This window comes from Brienomyrus brachyistius, chromosome 5 (genome assembly GCF_023856365.1).
Source record: "Brienomyrus brachyistius isolate T26 chromosome 5, BBRACH_0.4, whole genome shotgun sequence".
In the NCBI taxonomy this organism is placed as follows: domain Eukaryota; kingdom Metazoa; phylum Chordata; class Actinopteri; order Osteoglossiformes; family Mormyridae; genus Brienomyrus; species Brienomyrus brachyistius.
In genome coordinates this window covers 8204952-8216715 of record NC_064537.1, presented here as the reverse complement: position 1 = coordinate 8216715, position 11764 = coordinate 8204952, and the positions used below count along the sequence as shown (strand labels likewise).

Below are 11764 nucleotides of genomic sequence, written 5' to 3'. Positions count from 1 at the left end.
ATTTTAATTAAAACGTATCATTTTATTAATCGGTTATTGCTCTTGTTACTCTTTATAAATAATTTTTAGCACATGGTGTCATGTGGTTCCATGGTGTAATGGTTAGCACTCTGGACTCTGAATCCAGCGATCCGAGTTCAAATCTCGGTGGAACCTAAGGTTTTACGTTTTTGCAACTGAAATATATATATATATACAGGATATTTCTTGCCGTATTTCAGTTGATATACACAAAATACACAGATTTTCAGCGTCAATGGACCTGCTTTATTATCTGACATCCCAAACCATATACTGCCTACAGGTCCGTGACTTGTAACTTGACAGTGTAACAAAACTAGCAGCTACACAACTGTGACCCCCATGCCTGAGTCTATCTGTTGCTCCATCACTGCGTGTTAAATTATAATGTACCTTTTCTTAAACTGTCTTAAAACAACTTGGAAAAAATACTGACAAATATCTCCGCTCTGCCACGAGGACTTATTTATGGCAACACTATACACACGAACATGACATTGTTAGCTTGTAATCAATACATCGATAAAGGAATTGATAAGCTCACAGGCGTACGATTCCGATGCTTTGGAAAATTTGGCACCGATGCTCAAGTGGCTCATGTCAGCATTACGGCACATTAGAAGTTACATTCTTTAAATTTTAAATGTAAATATCAATATTAATTTTTGCTGTCAAACAATACAAGCATATACATTAACAAATTATATGATAGGCGTATAATTGCGCACAGAATGCCATGTGTACTGGCATTAATCGTTTCCATGAGTGCAAAATGACAAGAATAGGAGCGCATCTCGATGCGCCGGAAAGGATAGAAACGCGACCGGGCGTCTGACAGTCAAGATGGCGGCGGCGATGGACGTAGATTCTCCGGCTTGCATCAATAATGGGGCAAGCAAAAGGCGTTTTGAAGTAAAGAAGGTAATTATGAATGACAATTAGGAAATAGTACGTGTTTCTAAAGATTTATGCTTTTCTTTAACCAGTTCTTGCCTTCCTTTCCTACTTAACTAGGAAATCCGATAAAGCTACAGTAATACACTGTTTTGTCATAATATTTCAGTACCACCAATAGCTATGCTTTTTTAGTGGCGATGCAGATATAAGGACCGTCAGCTTTTCAATTAGGGATTTTTCTTTAACCCAACACCTCACTTTAATAGAATATGTAATAAGAGTATTTATCACCCAAACCAAAAAATGTTTGTCAGGTAGAACTTATGAATGGAAATATTTTGTTTTCTTCCTAGTTGAATGATTAACTGGTTCCTCTGGAGTGTGAGGTGAATTAGTGACACTAGTGTCATTTGGGTGGGTTGAGTGTAAATGATGACCTGGTTTCTTTTGGTTTTAGTGGAATGCTGTGGCCCTGTGGGCCTGGGACATCGTAGTGGACAACTGTGCCATTTGCAGGAACCACATCATGGACCTCTGTGAGTACCAAACTATGCCGCTTTAACAGATACCCACTTGTGCAGTACCAATCAAAAGTCTGAGCGCACCTACTGAAAATCATTTGTTTTTCAGCAAGATAATGACCCTTAGCAACCTTATGATTATGTAGTAAGTATGATCTTATGAACTGTGAAAGAGATGGAGTGTTGCGACAGATGACCCGGCTCCCACAATCCCCCGACCTAAATCCTATGGAGCTGGTTTGGGATTAGTTGGATTGAAGAGTGAAGAGCAAGGTAACCAACTGGTGCCCAGATCTTGTGGAAATTCCTTCAGGACTGTTAGAGAAGCATTTCGGGCGGTTTCATCTGGAAGCTGGTGGAATGAAAGCAAGAGTCTGCAAAGTTGTCATTGAAGCAAAAGGAGGCTGTTTAAAGAGCCTAAAATTTGAGAAAGTTTTGAGATGTTGAGCACCACTCTAGATCATTGCATTATTTGATATGTATTATTTTACGGCCTGTATTGAACTTCTGGCCTGCCCATAACATAGCATTAAAGCAGGTGTGCGCAGCCTTTTGACTGGTACTGAATGTGTTAAAAATCCACAGGATGTAGTCCAGCATGCACGCTTGTGCATTTGTGTATTCCTGTTTCTTGCAGGCATTGAGTGTCAAGCCAACCAGGCCTCAGCCACCAGCGAGGAGTGCACCGTAGCCTGGGGGGTCTGCAATGTGAGTGTGGCTGTCAGATCGGTGTGAAGCTCAGGTGCTGCAGTAGGCAGCTCAGTACAGCTGTCAGTTTGCTGGTGATAATATTCTGGTAACAGCGTTCCTATTAGGAAAATTCTCTCAAAACTACACTGTCAGAAAAAAAGTACCAGTTTGTTTCTTTGCTTGTCACTGGGGTTGTACCCTTAGCTGTAGGTAAATGTAGTCTTATTCAAAGTACAGAAGTGGACTCATTTTTGTACCATTGAGGGTACATTAATGTTGTTTGTACCTTACGGAAAATTGTACCTGGGGCTGTACCCTTTTTTCTGACAGTGTATGAGTTTGTGAGTATCTGCCTGTGTTTATGTGAGTTTCCTCCTGCAGTCCAAAATAAATGAAGTTAGATGAATTGTCGTCCCCAAATTTTTCATTGTGTGCGCGTGTGTGCTGTGATGGGATGGCATCCTTTCCAGGGTGACTCTTCCCTAGTGCCCTGTTTCCTGGGACCGGCCATCTGGCGAGCGGTACCACTGGCCAGCCCCTCGTCTCTCATTCAGCAAAATTTTGGGGACCCCAAAGTCCAGGGCTGATTTTTAATTCCAGTGCAGTCCTGGCATCCAGGCTCGCTAGAGTTGCACACTGAGTTACAGATGGTTTGATAGAAGGATGGATTTTTGAAAAGCCGAGTGTATGTTAATGTATTCAGGTATTTCTCTTGGTGACTCAAGCATGTTGAAGCTCGCATGGTGTAAATGCAGCACTAACAGATAGCTTCTCCTTCAGCACGCCTTCCATTTTCACTGCATCTCTCGCTGGCTGAAGACCAGACAGGTGTGTCCTCTGGATAACAGGGAGTGGGAGTTTCAGAAGTGAGTATTTCACTACTTCTTCCCTCCCGGTCCAGTTTCTGTAGTCAGAGAAAGCCGACATGGGTGAGAAAGAGCTAAAGACGGCAGATTTGCAAATCCGAGCATCCAGTTAAGTTATGTGCCGATTCCATGCATCCAGAACAATTCCTGTGTCATTGGTTTGTGCCATTTCTCTTCCCATTCTTACATTAGGAGTGAATTATGAACTTAAAGCCGAAAAAGTTTCAAATTCCTGCAGAGCTCAGGCTTCTGTGTTAATAGCAGCATGCATTCAGAATGTATTTAGTGTGATATGAATTTGATTGAATAATGTATTTGATTCATATTTTAAATTGTACGTCTTGCAAGATACTAAAACGTACTTCATAATTTGCGTCCTCAGTCTGCAATTACTTTTAAATGACCAATTACTTAAACGTTTGTATATTTTGCTTGAAACGTCAATAACTGACATGATTTTGTTGTTCTTTTGTACAGGTATGGACACTAGATGTGAAAGGCTCAGCCATTTCCTCTCCCACACCTTAGCTTATTATTCAGGAATATGAATTCAGCATGAGGATTGTTTGTGATTTTTATGCCCCCCCCCACGTTATCGTAAACCAAATAAACTGTGATATGAAGCCTTTCTCTTGTCATGGTTATGGGCGATATAAATAACCGAGTATTATTCTTCTAATGAGATGAATTGCAGAATTTTAGTACTGGTGCCGATTCCCTAGTAAACTCAACAGTTTGACGATGACTAATGAAGATTTTTATACTTACTGTAGTAACAATGGGAGTTTATATTTCACCCAAACATTTTAATTGTTCATAGTGTTTATAAAGAGTAGAAGGAGTGTTTTATCTATCTTAGACCCATAACTAACTGTGTGAACTTAGGAGCCCTGGTCCTGTGTAGGTTTACGTCTTCTAACTACACACAGTGGCAAAAAAAAGTTAAGCATCCAGCCGGTGTGGTGGAAATGAAATGAATCTGCATGTGGTGAAAGGTCATGTGACTATCGCAGTGATTATAGTATCAGAACAAACGGACAATAGAGTTAGCAGTATGGGCACATTGTGGCACCCCTCTCCCCCTCGGCCTGCATACATACAGCGATACAATGCAGAAGGTTGTAGCTGTTGTATCCTCTCCTGCAGCGAGTCGGCCCACAGCTGCTGGACCTGGCCCTCGAGATCCTGCAGATTGGCACTGGGTCTGAGTTGTTGTGTGAGCTGATCCCACACATGTTCAATTGGGGAAAGATCGGGGGACCTGGCTGGCCACTGGAGGACCTCAACGTGATGCAGGCTGACCTTAGACACATGTGCATTGTCTTGTTCAAAGACTGTACCAGAGTGCTGTCTCAGGAGAGGTAAGACATGCGGATGCAGGATGTCACTGACGTAGCGCTGTGCCGTCAGGGTCCCCCGAATCACTACCAGAGATGACCTGACGTCATGCCCTACGGCTCCCCACACCATGACGTCATGCCCTACGGCTCCCCACACCATGACGTCATGCCCTACGGCTCCCCACACCATGACGTCATGCCCTACGGCTCCCCACACCATGACGTCATGCCCTACGGCTCCCCACACCATGACGTCATGCCCTACGGCTCCCCACACCATGACGTCATGCCCTACGGCTCCCCACACCATGACGTCATGCCCTACGGCTCCCCACACCATGACGTCATGCCCTACGGCTCCCCACACCATGACGTCATGCCCTACGGCTCCCCACACCATGACGTCATGCCCTACGGCTCCCCACACCATGACGTCATGCCCTACGGCTCCCCACACCATGACGTCATGCCCTACGGCTCCCCACACCATGACGTCATGCCCTACGGCTCCCCACACCATGACGTCATGCCCTACGGCTCCCCACACCATGACGTCATGCCCTACGGCTCCCCACACCATGACGTCATGCCCTACGGCTCCCCACACCATGACGTCATGCCCTACGGCTCCCCACACCATGACGTCATGCCCTACGGCTCCCCACACCATGACGTCATGCCCTACGGCTCCCCACACCATGACGTCATGCCCTACGGCTCCCCACACCATGACGTCATGCCCTACGGCTCCCCACACCATGACGTCATGCCCTACGGCTCCCCACACCATGACGTCATGCCCTACGGCTCCCCACACCATGACGTCATGCCCTACGGCTCCCCACACCATGACGTCATGCCCTACGGCTCCCCACACCATGACGTCATGCCCTACGGCTCCCCACACCATGACGTCATGCCCTACGGCTCCCCACACCATGACGTCATGCCCTACGGCTCCCCACACCATGACGTCATGCCCTACGGCTCCCCACACCATGACGTAATACCCTACGGCTCCCCACACCATGACGTAATACCCTACGGCTCCCCACACCATGACGTCATGCCCTACGGCTCCCCACACCATGACGTCATGCCCTACGGCTCCCCACACCATGACGTCATGCCCTACGGCTCCCCACACCATGACGTCATGCCCTACGGCTCCCCACACCATGACGTCATGCCCTACGGCTCCCCACACCATGACGTCATGCCCTACGGCTCCCCACACCATGACGTCATGCCCTACGGCTCCCCACACCATGACGTCATGCCCTATGGCTCCCCACACCATGACGTCATACCCTATGGCTCCCCACACCATGACGTAATACCCTATGGCTCCCCACACCATGACGTAATACCCTATGGCTCCCCACACCATGACGTCATACCCTATGGCTCCCCACACCATGACGTCATACCCTATGGCTCCCCACACCATGACGTCATACCCTATGGCTCCCCACACCATGATGCTAGGAGTAACCGGTGTGTCTCTCCACAACACTGGCAGGATTGGTCCTCCTTCCTTGACACCACAAAAATTTTCACAAAATTTTGACTATACAAGTGAAGCACACCGACTCGCTGAGAGAGAGAGAGAGAGAGAGATCGACTCGCTCGGCAGACAAAGTGTATACATAACACTCCTATTGCGAGACCTCGTCCGTTTATCAAGTTAAAATTTATAAATTGCTCGTCTTGCAAAACACTCGCAAACTAATTTACTCACAATCCGAGGTTTGAATATATATGTATCAAGACCATAATGAATTACTGTAATTTAAAAGAACGCATCTACTTGGTTCTTAATCCTGTTTCCACTGACTCTGGATCATACTTAACCTTCTTAATACCACCAGTGTGCTGCACCTGTTGTGTGAAGCTACTAGCAAAAAATACACCTTTCAATTACAGGAAATATTCATGCAATTAAATGTTGGTTGCAATAAGCAAATGACAAACTCCCAAAACTGAAGGAGTACAACAAAAATGATTTTATTATCATTTCTCCACTGCAAACCGAAGCACACCCAGTAAGACCTTTGATTTTCTTGTATCATACACAGTCTGTCGTTTTGCATCCATGAGAAAAGCTTGGTGACAGATGATTGGATTTCTCAAGGAAGGCTACTAATAGGTTTAAGAATATATTCTGATACCAAACTTCAGCATCTCCTGACCGTTAAACGTCGCCCAAGGCACAGACATCTCCGTCCATAATGCCACCCCCCAACACAAACGTTGGTCCTCACCTAGCTTCAACCAACAGGGTGAAAGTCCGTGCCTGTCTAGGCCTCAGGGCCCCCGAATTTGGCACTGAGTTTGGTGATCAGGGCCATGACCTTGGGGTTGTTCTGGTACTTAGCCATGTTGGCAGGATTCTGGGCTACATCCTGGAAGGCTGCCATCACTTCTGGGTCCTGTGAGAAGGAGAAAGTGCAATAAGAGGACATCCACAAAAGACCGTGAACTGGTTTCATTACGTTTAAATTGAGGTTATTTACAGTTGACCAAAAGGACTTTGAGGTCAGTCAAGATTTATTTAAAAAAAAAAAAAAAAACATAGAACGACCTTACCTTCATGGCGGTGAGAACCTCAGGGTCGCTGAAGAGGTCTCCCATACCAGCCATGCCAGGGAAACCGCCAGCACCACCTGTAGGGGGCGCCATGTCAACGTCAACTGTGCTGCTGTGATATACTCTTACGATACCATGAGGGAGCAACAGATATCCTATCAATGCTGTTAGCCACACTATCCATCTCACCCGGGAAACCTCCATCGGCTCCGCTCGACTGCTGCCTGGCCTCTTCCTCCTACGAGCACATAGACACAAGGCCCGCTCAATGGCTGTACTTACTGGCTCATAAAATTGTAGCCTGTATACTGGCGAATAAGGTACAATCGCCGAACCCCCAGTACCCAAATTCTACCAAATGGATTACTCTCCCGTACCCTTTGGGCTCTCTCATGCTCCTCCCTGGCCTTCTTCACCTTCTCCTTCCGCTGTTGGATTTCCCGCTCCTCCCTCTTCCGCTCGTACTTGCGGCGGTGCTCCACGATTTTGTTGGCCTGTGAGGAAAATGAGCTCATGCAGCTGTGCTGTGCACCCACCCCGTGGACGAGGCCCGTACCGGAAGCCTAGGGGCACCTTTGGTTGGACCTCCTTCAGCAAAGCGCTGGCTTCTTCATCATAGTCCAACTTGCAGGCCATTGCAAGGTCCTTTGCAGCCTCTTCCCAATGACCAAGCAACCTTAGCAGGGGTGCAAAGGGGGCGAGTCTGGATTTGCTCATAAGCAGCTATTTCACTGGCCTTTAACCATATAAATGCAAACTTGCAAGGTATCAAAATATACAGCAGGTCTTAGGGAAAGAAAATGTTTAAGGCTTTTTATCTGGTAAAGCTCATATTTGCTCAGAAAAAAAATGGGAGTTCAACTTTAGAATATATGGAAATAAAGAGTAACACAATAAACATTATTAAGAATTTCTTCTATTCTCCAAGAAGTTACCGATATCTTGCTAGATTGGTTGATGAACATCGCTTCGGTTCCCAAACCTCTCCTCAGGGGCACCTCAGCCGTTCCATACGTTCGTTAAATGTCACCACCAGCTCAATGAACTCGATGAGTTAACTCGATTAATTATCCAAACATGGTAATTAATTTAAAAATAATGTAAAAACACATGAGTACGTCGGACAGTTGCTGGTGTGACTATGTGAGGTTTTGAAATGGCCGAGTCGACACGCACCGACATACATAGGTTAAAGATTATTTTCTTTGACTACGTAAAACCTTCGCGCAGTACCGTTTACGCCTTTTTCAGCCATTGCAGCCTTTCCCTTAAAAAAAGCTACCTAACAGCCCCAAAAAGGACAAGCAGGCCTGCACACCTGTGCGCCTTCCCTCTCCACTTGTAAGGCTGAGCAGAGTCGGGGTTGATGGCGATGGCCCTGTCGCAGTCCCTCACCGCCGCGTTCGGCTTCTGCATCTGGATGTACACGCTGAGAGGAAGCACTGTAGCTGAGCACCAGCGCATGGAACCCACTGCAAACACGCATGTGTAAAGTCTCCGATGACAGCAGATGCCCCCTTTAGCCTCCCGCTCTCACCTGGCCCTCTTGGCGTATAAAATGGCCAGTCGGGGGTTGAGCTTGATGGCTTCTGTGAAGAGGCCCAAGGCTTTGTCCAGCTCACCTGAAGAATACCGAGCACACAGTAAGCATAAAGGTAGCAGCTTATTACACATCTTCATCTTTATAATACCGCCATGCGTAATCAGACAAATACAAGGAACAGGCATATTAAAAAGCGCTAAAACATAAAGTCTAATCAGTTTTATTTACATAGAATTATAATGGCATAAAACACAACATAACTTTATAGCAGTGGTTCTCAACCTTTTTTGCACCGTGACCCAATTTGTACAGCGCCAACTCAGTCCCAACCCTATATCAAGCATAGGTTTAAATCAGCACTCTGATCAAACACGCAGTGCACTCGCACAAATCTGATGGGATGTGCTAGCGAATTTTAAATTAAGCATCCGTGGTTTGGCTTCTTGGATTGGTTGATTAGTCACTAGTTTTACTCTAAGCCATTGCAGACCCAAGACCTACTTATACAGGTTAATTCTAGGATTGGAGCTGGGAAATCTGATCGTGGATCAGCATAGGAGCTTGCCGGTTTTTAAACTGTTTCCTTACAAAACCTGCCGCGGAACAAATTTGTGTTGCGACACAGGGGTTGAGAATCGCTGCTTTATAGTGAAAAACAATTGCAAAACTGACTATTCAAATTACCTTTTGAAATGAATTTTGAAGTTAAGCAAAGCGTATTTCTATGAACAGCCAACGTGAATAAGACAGTAGCCCTTGGACAGAATGGTATGCAGATTAAAAATAAGCCTCTCTCTAACCTTCCCCAAGGGCAGTGATGGCCTCCATTTTCTTTTCATTAGCTTGGTCCATCATTTCCTCAGTTACCTGGAAGCAGAGAGAGAGACTAACAGTGAACAGGTAGGAATAGGAATGTCAGAAGCCGCTGCTAGTGGTCGACGGTGAGGGAGACACAACCAAAGACGCACGAGACGTCCTCTCACCTCCACACTGTCGAGGTCCACCATCTCCTGGGGCTCGTCGGTGTCTGGCTCGATCACACCATCCTTTTCAATCTCTAGCGAAACATATGGGGGGAGGGCAGACGAGAATAACTCCCAGAACTGGAATCAAATTTACTTACTAAGAATTTCAGACATCTACAGAATCTGTCGATGAGCTGATTATGTTCAATGCCCAAAACTAAATACAGTATAGAGCACATTGGGCACAACACACCACACAGCACTGAGTGTCACGAATGAGGCATCTTATGATGTTGCCCTAACCTACTACTTAACCACAAAGCATCAGTTCTGCATTTACGGTGATACACATTAAATAAAGATGATCCAAAACCAGGTAAACTCATTTTCATTTTCTAATTCTAGTCTTAATCAATCATAGTTCCCACCAGGGTTGCAAAGGGGTGGAAACTTTCCAGAAACTTTCCATGGGAAATTTGGAATTGCTGAAACTCAAGCTGCCAGGTACAGCAAAGAAAGCAAACTGTATGAATAATACAACAGAGTATGGCTCATAAGCAGTGCATTTTGATGCAGTGATTTTGCCTGGTGTACTCACAAGCATCCAGTCACGTACTGATATCACTATTAGTGCCATTGAATTTTTATTTTAACTACATTTAAATTCCCTGTTATAAGCTAACCAGCAATTTTGCACATTTCCAGTTTATTCTCGGTAATATTACTGTTGTCCATGGAAAGTTTCCAGCTTTGAAAATTCCCATAAGTTTGCAGCCCCAGCCGTGACTGCGACAGACATACCCAGCTCGCTCTCCTCACTCTCAGACAGCGTTGGCTCTGGGGCCGCTGAACAAGGAGGGGGAGCTGAAGACGTTTCCTCCTTCTAAACAGTCAGCGGACAACACAAGAACACAGCTGCACACAAACTCAAAAACACCACCAAACGCATTATACACAATCCTGACAACAAAGTTTAACAAAAATATTGAACATGGGTAAACAGATAGAAGGGTTTAAAACACGTTGTACTTTAGAGGTGGTTGGGGGAGCCTCGTTCTCTGATGCTGATGGAATCGTGGCTCCCAGGCTGGAAGTAACAAAAAGAAAGAAAAGAAAAACCTTAAAAAACAACATTACAAGTGTATCTCAGAAACTTTATTGTGGAAAAAGTGCGATGCATTCCATCAGCCATTTAAGAAAGTGAAGATTTAATGTAGTGTGGACTCGTTACATGTAAACTAAAATGTTTCAAGCATTTTTCGGTTTCAAATCTGATAATAATGGCATACAGCTCAAACAATCTAAACCAAAGTCTCAGAATATTAAAATATCCCATTTCGAGTTCAAATTACGAAAACAAATTACATTTTTTACGATATTCTAATATTTTTGTAGATGCACTTGTACATATTCCTTATCACGCAAAACGTGCGATTAAGAGAAATGTGTTCCGTGCTTCATATTTGCCTTATGAAATTGCCAAGATGTACAGAAATTACTAAGTTTTTTAAGTGGGCGGGTCTAGGTTTGTGTATTAAAAAAGTGACTTTTAGATTTTTCTGCGTTAAATTTGATAGTACTGGGCTGAGGTTTGGTAATGTGATGTAGGCTTGCGTAAACGAGGAGATGCTGATGTGGGCGGAGTATGGTGCACCTTTCCAGCCAGGACCGGAAAAAACCAAGCTCGGGTAGATGCAGAATAGAGGGGGTGCTGGTGCATAACTGCACAAATGCCTTCAACTCTGATATTTTCTGAGGATCCATTTCCAACTCGCAGGCCTAAAACGGCAACACCAAAAGAGCGAATAAAGCCATTACAGCGATTATTAATTGCAACATATACCATGGCATTCCGTAAACGCCACGGGTTAATTACAATTTTGGTTAAAAAAGTTTTCGAATAAAAGCAATCTCCAGTCTAAAACTATTTCTTATATGCCACACGACCTGTAAACCGTGTGAATGACGCAGAGAAGCGCGAACGAAAACTAAGTAGGCATACAACTCCTTCCTTCGATTGCAAATCCAGTGGAATTTTCTGGAATAAAGTGATATAGTAAAGGCCATGCTCTACTCCACTGAAAACATAAACTTTTTAATATTTAAAAAATTGTAATAACTTCAACACAAAATGCATCAAAATCCCGATGCATACAATCAGACTTACTTTGCTTTTCTATATCCTAGGATTTAAATGTTCGACAGGTACCAAGTTACCAGGAACGATTGCACACGCTGATTAGGCGTTTTCACTCAGGCACAGAATTAGCCGACGAAAGAATAAAGGTCCTAAAAGGCTTTGGGGACTGGAGTCGTAGGCTATATACGTCAT

General features: G+C 44.9%; 2 protein-coding genes and 1 non-coding gene across 3 annotated transcripts; 2 read left to right on the top strand and 1 right to left on the bottom strand.

The window, feature by feature from the left end:
* Nucleotides 1–84: 84 nt before the first annotated feature.
* trnaq-cug (transfer RNA glutamine (anticodon CUG)) lies at nucleotides 85–156 on the top strand. Its single transcript has one exon. It is a non-coding gene; the product is annotated as a tRNA-Gln (tRNA).
* A 667-nt stretch (nucleotides 157–823) lies between these two features.
* LOC125743096 (RING-box protein 1-like) lies at nucleotides 824–3618 on the top strand. The gene is made up of 5 exons (XM_049015765.1): nucleotides 824–942; nucleotides 1376–1454; nucleotides 2077–2147; nucleotides 2910–2995; nucleotides 3473–3618. Exons 1-5 carry the CDS (start codon nucleotides 865–867, stop codon nucleotides 3483–3485), a joined length of 327 nt encoding a protein of 108 aa, XP_048871722.1. The 5' UTR covers nucleotides 824–864; the 3' UTR covers nucleotides 3486–3618.
* A 2708-nt stretch (nucleotides 3619–6326) lies between these two features.
* LOC125742492 (hsc70-interacting protein-like) lies at nucleotides 6327–11751 on the bottom strand. Its single transcript, XM_049014552.1, has 13 exons — nucleotides 11600–11751; nucleotides 11087–11211; nucleotides 10462–10519; nucleotides 10234–10315; nucleotides 9451–9524; nucleotides 9268–9334; nucleotides 8462–8546; nucleotides 8243–8353; nucleotides 7498–7600; nucleotides 7302–7418; nucleotides 7114–7162; nucleotides 6925–7001; nucleotides 6327–6767 (listed from the first exon to the last, which is right to left on the bottom strand). Exons 2-13 carry the CDS (start codon nucleotides 11194–11196, stop codon nucleotides 6636–6638), a joined length of 1065 nt encoding a protein of 354 aa, XP_048870509.1. The 5' UTR covers nucleotides 11197–11211; nucleotides 11600–11751; the 3' UTR covers nucleotides 6327–6635.
* Nucleotides 11752–11764: the final 13 nt, after the last annotated feature.